At 36.8% G+C, this 7,699-nt stretch overlaps 1 protein-coding gene across 1 annotated transcript in view; it reads right to left on the bottom strand.

Annotated features, from left to right (window-relative positions):
• Positions 1-1,819: 1,819 nt before the first annotated feature.
• Positions 1,820-7,699, bottom strand: part of phactr3a (phosphatase and actin regulator 3a) — a 50,359-nt gene continuing 44,479 nt past the window's right edge. The window contains exons 8-12 of the mRNA XM_055188952.2: positions 6,073-6,128; positions 4,090-4,151; positions 2,952-3,092; positions 2,615-2,691; positions 1,820-2,389 (exon numbers count right to left, since the gene is read on the bottom strand). Coding sequence (XP_055044927.2) covers positions 2,374-2,389; positions 2,615-2,691; positions 2,952-3,092; positions 4,090-4,151; positions 6,073-6,128 — 352 coding nt within the window. The 3' untranslated portion in view covers positions 1,820-2,373. The remainder of the gene's footprint in view (positions 2,390-2,614; positions 2,692-2,951; positions 3,093-4,089; positions 4,152-6,072; positions 6,129-7,699) is intronic.

Raw genomic sequence — 7,699 nt, 5'->3', positions numbered from 1 at the left:
CCCGCTAAACACCTCATCCAGACGCCCGTCAACGCGTCTTCACATTGAAATCACTCACGCTTGATGCCTCTACTGCGGCTGGTGTGAATGCAGCATAAGACCCCAAATTACATCAAAGCATTTAAACGCGACTGAATACGTCAGTTGCACGCCAACTGTGGGCACTTGCTAGCGTTTCTTCAGTTGAGCTTCTTTGGTTGCTATGATACTTCGGTTTTGTTTATCAGTCACTGTAGAATGCGCTGGTTGGTTGGTGTGGTATTTGTCCCGCCCCTCATCCACTGTGATTGGATGGCTGTGAAATTGACGAGCTGAGCGTTCTTTCCCAAGATTAACATTTTTTAACTTTCGGTGCTTCCATTGGAAACAACTGAAAACATACACATACGGCCGCAGGAAATAATGCTTGGGTGGACACTAGGGATGGGCATTTTCCAGTAATTTACTATTCGAATATTTAAGCTCATAAAGAACGAATATTCGAATATTCGTTTATTTAAATTATGTTAATTAAGACATGCGTCTTTTGTATTTTTCATTTTGTCATAATTTCACAGAAGGCTTATAATTAGGAAATATCCACAACAAGCTAAACTTATATTCTGTATGTATATATATATATATGTATGTATTTTTAAGTTGAAAACATTGTAAATTGTATATATATATTTTAAATTCTTCTTAAAAAATATCCTACAGAAAAAAAGGCGTTAAAACCCCATGCGGAGTGAAGTCTGAGTCAGTCAAACCCTTAGTTTCAAGTCGGTCGTTAGTATGAATTCATTACTGTTGGATCTTACATACATTATATTATACCAAATATTATACAATAACCCCAAATCTAAGCGAAGATTGAGGACTTGCGAAGTTTAAAGTTTCGGACTTGACAAAGTAGGCTATCATCATTTAAACCATTAAACTGACTCCAAATAAGAGCCGGGTTCAAACGAAAAATCGCATCTACATAACCGACTGCTCAGTCAAAATATAAATATCTTCTCAGTTTAGTTTGACATGTATTTGTGAATAAAGAAACCATCTTTACCCTACCTGCTTCGGTGAAAGCCCGTTCTTCTGACTAGATACAATGCCGGTGCTGCGGAGAAAACTCTTCCTCGTGTTGCACGTGATGATGGTTATCGGATAAAAACAACAGACGGACTGAACAAGATTGAATATCTGTATAAGTTACTAACGTTAGCTTAATTTTACAAGATTTCACAAAGACGGAGCTTTGCTTTGCTTTTAAACAGCCATGTGCAGTTATCCGGTTCATTTTTGAAAGAGCACCGCATATTATAAATGTTCTCCGTTTCATTTCGTTCTCCGTGTCTGTCTTGTTATTAACAAAATAAAGTAGACTTTATAACAGAAAGCTTACAAATCTCTCATGATGTGTTGATGCGGGCGGCGGTGAAGCACGTTTAATAACACGTGAGCCCTCACTTGCCAAATATGGCACGGCGCGGCCAAACCCGGAGATAAAAGAAAAAAAACTTAAATTCGTCTGCAATCTGCATTGCCAAACAATCAGAAATATATACGAATTAATGTTCATGTATATCTTACATTTAAGTCTGTAAAAGAGTATAGATGAAGTGAAAAAGCATTAAATAAGGTGGCACATTAAAAACAAACAAACATTCGAATAGCATTTTTTAAATTCGAATTATTATTGCCGATCGAATATTCGAATATCCGTGCCCATCCCTAGTGGACACAGGGCCTAAGATTAATTTAGTCAGTAACAAAGTCATTGATAATACTGAAAAGATGCCTCTTAAAAATCATACATGTGTATTAAAAACAAAACAAGGGGTATTTCAAAAAGTTTTATATTTTGAAGACAAGTAGTGCTTACAAAGATTATTTTTCCAAGTGATGACATGAACAACCCTGTTCAGACGGACTTCTGTACAGTAAATATGAAACTCATTTTATTAGCAGGCTTATCAACCCAGACGTTTTTTGTTTCTTTTCTTCGTACTGTATTTTTTTACTTTTTCTATTTTTTTGTTTAGTTCTTCAGAGCGGAGCTGGTTACATGTACACAAACATTAAACCAGAACGACTTCATCTTTTCTTAGCAGTCACTGAAATGCAGTCCGGTTTAAAAACATCAAAAACTCAATTCCTCATCCATCGACTACATGTTTAATGTGGCCGCAGAATTTCCTCAGGTTTCTCCCTGCGGCCGCCCCCCACCGTGGAGACGCAGCCTCCAGCATTAACCACACCAAAACAGCATCCGGCCCAGGGCGCTGGAAGAATAAGGGAATCCCAAGGCCGACGCGGCGGCTCTGGAAGAGGCACCTCCAGGATTATAACAAAGACGTCACTTGCGGTATTTTCTTCACAGAAGAAAACCCTCCCTTAGGGCCTGTGAAACCTGGTTGAGGACAGACAAATCAACCAAGGTGACTTTACCAATCACGACAATGATGTACTAGAACAAGACTTGATTATAATTAATGATTATATATGAGTGTGTGATGGTGCAAATACCACCTATAACAAGATTACATAAAGCTGTGTATCTTTAGCTTTCTCGGTTTGTCTACTCTAAAAATAGCACAGATAAATTTCTAAGAGAAGACCGCACAAACATACTGACCTTGTAAGGTGCTTGCTTGAAGCGTGTACCTCCATCTCGGTGCTTTTGAACTCGTTGAGCTCTTTGCGAATGGCTGCCTGTAAAATAAAAAGCCACTTTAATGGGCTCCTCAAGTGACCTGATACACTGAGAGTGAACCAGGGGCTCTCTATTAAGAGTAAACATAGTGATGTAGGCAGGCTATTTAAAATCCTAAAAGCATGTGGACTACTGACACTAATTCGATTTGTTTTTATATGCTTCACAAATGCATCACGTTTACCAAATTTAACGAAAAACTGGAGGTTTAAACTCTTAAGACTAAACAAAGAGCTTTGCTGACATCAGCATTCTGTACCTTGTCGGCTGCGGACAGTCTCGTCCAGGGTTTGTCAGCTCTCCGGTCATAATCCTGGGCTTTGGCAACCTCGACATAGTCACTGAAGCGGATGAGAATCTTTCTTTCCCTTAGTTCATCGACTGTTGGCCTCTGGTTGAGCTATAAAGTAAAAAGCAAGGTTTTAACAGTTAACTTAGTAGAATACTGTATGTATAATATGATCATACATGGTGTTATTGATTTTTTTAAAGCAGTTCATGCTTTCGACCAATTTGACATGAGAGCAGTTTTATGCTGCGTTTACACCAGCCGCGTTAGAGGCATGAAGCGGGAGTGATTTCAATGTTAAGTCAATGTGAAGACGCGTTGACGCGTGTCTGGAGGTCTCGTGGCGCGGATGAGGCATTTGGCACGGAAGACGCGAATCCGCCTCATTCGCGCGTCTAGTTCGCGCAAATTGATCGCCTGCCACGGTACACGCGAATGGTGTTTTTTGTGCATTTTGCGTATGACGCGAATTGCCGGCTGACGCCCGAGTTGAAAAATTTGAACTTTGGCGGAATTTCGCCCGCGTTAACCAATCAGGAGCCTGCTTGCTGCTGTGGCGGCAGCCCCGCCCGGAGTTACTCATTCAACCTGAAGGAACGCTTGATATTGTCCGTAAGCAGTCAATCAACATCAGTCATCTTGCAAACAGACAACCTCATAGCACTTGCCCCTCCCACAAGAAGATTTTGCCTATGACGCGCGTCAAATGCTTGCTTTTTCCGCGCGTCTACTTCGCTCTACACGCGCGAATGCATTCAAACTGTTCAGGCGCGGTAGACGTGATTTTGACGCCTGAAACGCGGTTAGTGTAAACGCAGCATTATTCTGTCCTGTGTGGTTTCTTGGAATTACAGGCATCAATCAAACGTGTCAATTAATACACAATCACATAGCCAAGCACTTTATTAGTATATAATAGTTGAAAAACACAACTAATAATTCATTTATAAATAAGAAATCTGACTTTGTATCTGTTTCCTTTAAACTGATCATTAAATTAAATCCATCTTGATTTATGCATTTCAATTTGAAATGGCTGTATGTTAGCAAAAAATATAGTAGCCCAAAATGCATTTGACATACCAGCAGCCTAAATGTAGATGTATACCTTTCTATTAAGCCGCTGTTTGATCTCTCTCCGTTCTTCTTGCTCTGTCTGATCATTTCTCTCTGAAAAACAGATGATGATCAGACACAATGAGGGTGAGGTAATCAACCACAGGACAATGACAGAGCAGAATCTGATGCTCGCACAGGGGTCACTGTGACTCGCATCTCTAACAAACATGTTTGAGAAATACTTGTTTTGAACAGCTGTATCTTATCTGACAGATAACAACAATCTGCTTAATTTAATTTTCTTGCTATTTTGTGTTACCGTAGGTAGATAGCAGTTATTATCAACACATGTATGTATTCTGTTTTAAAGTTAAGGGTCAGTTTGGTTTTTTCACATCTGAGATAAAAAAAAGGTTGGCTTATACTTAAAGGCGGAGTCTACGATGTTTGAAAGCCAATGTTGATATTTGAAATCACCTAAACAAACACGCCCCTACCCCAATAGAATCTGGACCTTTGGTTGATAGACCCGCCTCACACATACGCAACCCGGCAAGGATGTCGGTTAGTAGACACGCTCCTTACTGCTGATTGGCTATAAGTGTGTTTTGGTAGTTGGCCCGTCTCCTTTTCCAAAGCGTTTTCAAACATCGTGGACTCCGCCTTTAAGTGTACTAAATATTTTTTTGCTACAGTTATACATTACAAAAAAAAAACAAATTAAAAGTATAGTTCAACTATTGAAGTATTTCAATAAAGTATGCTAAAAACTTCCGAAAGTAATACTTCAATTGATTTTTAGTTTATTGAAATAAATGGTTTCTCAAATTAGCACAGTACATGTTCTTAAAGGGATAGTTCACCCAAATATGAAAATTCTGTCATTTACTCACCCTCATGTTGTTACAAACATGTATTCATTTCTTTTATCTGATGAACACAAAGGAAGATATTTTGAGGAATGTTTGTAAACAAACAGATCAGAGGCCCCATTGACTTCCATAGTAGGAAAAATATGTTTTATTTTTATGTTTATCAGAACAAAGAAAATTAGAGAGAATTAGAAAATTATACAGGTTTGTAACAACATGACGGTAAATAAGTAAATAAAGAAAGATTTTTATTTTGGGGTGAACTACTCCTTTAAGTTTATCTTAATAAGAGTACTAAAGAATATAAAGTAAATATTTTATGTGTGTGAATAGTAAATTTACTAAGTACTTGTAAAGTGTATTTAAGTGCACTTTTTTTACCCGAAATAGTAGAATAGTAAGTTCATCAAAACTATGCAATGACACATTTGCAAATATGAGATATATTTAACAGTATTAAAGGTCTTCACATTAATTTTATTATTCACTTCAAGTCATACATACTGTAGTAAAAAATATAATACATTTTTGTATAAAAAAATGAATATGTTAACAATTTTTTTTAAACACTTCAAACATAGACGTTCAGATCAAAATATTATATTTCATTATTTTATTTTATTTATGATTTTCATATACTGTATATATATGAAGAGTTTCGTTGCAAAACGAGATAAATGCGGTTTTTAAAATTTTTGTGAAAACATGTTTTTTATTAATTTATCATGTTATTTTTTTTTTTTATGGTGATACTTTAAATCAAAACAAACCAAATGCGAGATTTCTGAAAAATTAAAAAAACTTATCTTTTGCAACGAAACTCTTCCCATATATATAAATGATAATATATCATAAATGAAATAAAATAATGAAATATAATTTTTTGTTCTGAACGTGTATTTCTTTAATGTTTGAAATGTTTACAAATAAAATTTTGTTAACATTTTCATTTTTTATACAAAAATGTATTATATTTTTTAATATGTATGACTTGAAGTGAATCTCATACCCTAATCCTAACCCTACAAGTACATGAGAATAATTTTTATCAATAAAGTATGACCAGATACTGATAGATAATTAGATAGATAGATAGATAGATAGATAGATAGATAGATAGATAGATAGATAGATAGATAGATAGATAGATAGATACTCACGTTTTAAGATATTTCTGCTTTCCAGTTCTTCAACGGCCGGCCGTTGACTGAGTCTCCTGCGGATAAACAGCACAATGATGTTTTGTACCATGATTTAGTTTGAATAAGATGCGGTGATGAGAGAAACTCAGTCGGACAGAGCCTCGTGTACTCCAGCGCGCTCCTCATCTGTCTCCACTACAGCGCACAAATCTGTCTGATACCGACCAACTTCTCATACGATTTAATGTAAATCTGCTGTCGATTCGGCGAGAGAGACCTCGTGTTGCCTGCTGGGGCGCGCGCTCTTTTGAAGAGGCTGGCGCGTGCCGAGCGCGAGCTGCTGTATGTTGTGCACTCTCCGTCCACTGTCCTTTGTCCGTTGTAGTATCATAATTAGGTTACGTGAACTTAATACAATGTGAAGGTAAATAGCGCGCAAAGAGCAACCACTCGGTCATCCCTACGAGTAAGTATAATGTGTCCCATTTTTATTGTTCCCTTATCTTTATTAAGCATACTGTATATTAAACTTATTTTGAGGAATGTAGCCTAAAATATTTTCCAGTGGATTTTGCTATTTTGTTGCTCTATATTAATTTATTGACAATACATTTCAATTTCAGCCTCAACAACAGATTTTTAACAAATACAAAAAAATCTGTCAACCTTCACGGAGTTTTTATTTTTTTAAATATATATATATGTATATATATATACTGATAAACAATGTAGCTTTGGATAACAGTGTCTGCCAAATGCTTAAATTAAATGAAAGTATTGAAAGTATCGTCTGATATATATTTTAAATATATTTCAATTTATTAGATGCATGGGACGCTATGCTGTAATAAATGCTTTATAATCTAAAACACTTTCTTTATGTGGTGGTTTTCAAATCAAAGCAAAATATTATTATGTGTGAATAAGTGTAGGTACATTAGATCAGTGACAGATACTTAAGGTTATAATCATCTAATGCTTATGCAGCTTATTATTAATAATCTAAAAACACATTGAACCCACTCTCTCAGTCTGGCAGTATAACAACAATGTCACTCATATAAGCTGAGTAAGACGGGATTCCAGCAGATGTGCCAGCATTAACATTTCATGAACCGAAATGGAGATGTATTCCCAAAGCCCCCCTTTAGAAGCTGCCTGGATATGATTGACCCGTATCACGAGTTGCCTAGCAACAGTAGCTTCCCTCTGAATGCTGAAACAAAGGAAGCTACACTAGAACCTATTGGTATTGGTCTACATAATATACTGCATAGTTCAATCTGAGCGATTGATGCTAATGTGCTTACCGTTAATTATGAGATGTTGCTATGAGACCATACTTCAGTCTTTTGTTTTCACTAGCATGCAGGATGGCGATGGAGGAGGGGAACATGCACTACCGTCCGTTATTTACCAGTCTGAAATCTAAAAATAGCTCCAGCTGTGTTGATCTTCTGTGGAGTAGAGCAGGAAAGCTAAAGATAGGATGGTCATGACATACTGCCATCATTTTGTGTTTTACTCAGACAGCAGCCTGTACGGCAGGTGCATAGCCAGTAAGGTTTGACGCTGGCCTAGTGTAAGGCTGACTAACCTAATTTCTAATCCTAAATCAAGGCCTAAAGCATTTTGGTTCGATTCA

This window comes from Misgurnus anguillicaudatus, chromosome 13 (assembly GCF_027580225.2).
Source record: "Misgurnus anguillicaudatus chromosome 13, ASM2758022v2, whole genome shotgun sequence".
In the NCBI taxonomy this organism is placed as follows: domain Eukaryota; kingdom Metazoa; phylum Chordata; class Actinopteri; order Cypriniformes; family Cobitidae; genus Misgurnus; species Misgurnus anguillicaudatus.
Note: the sequence above shows the minus strand (reverse complement) of the source record. Positions and strands in the feature narration are given on the sequence as shown.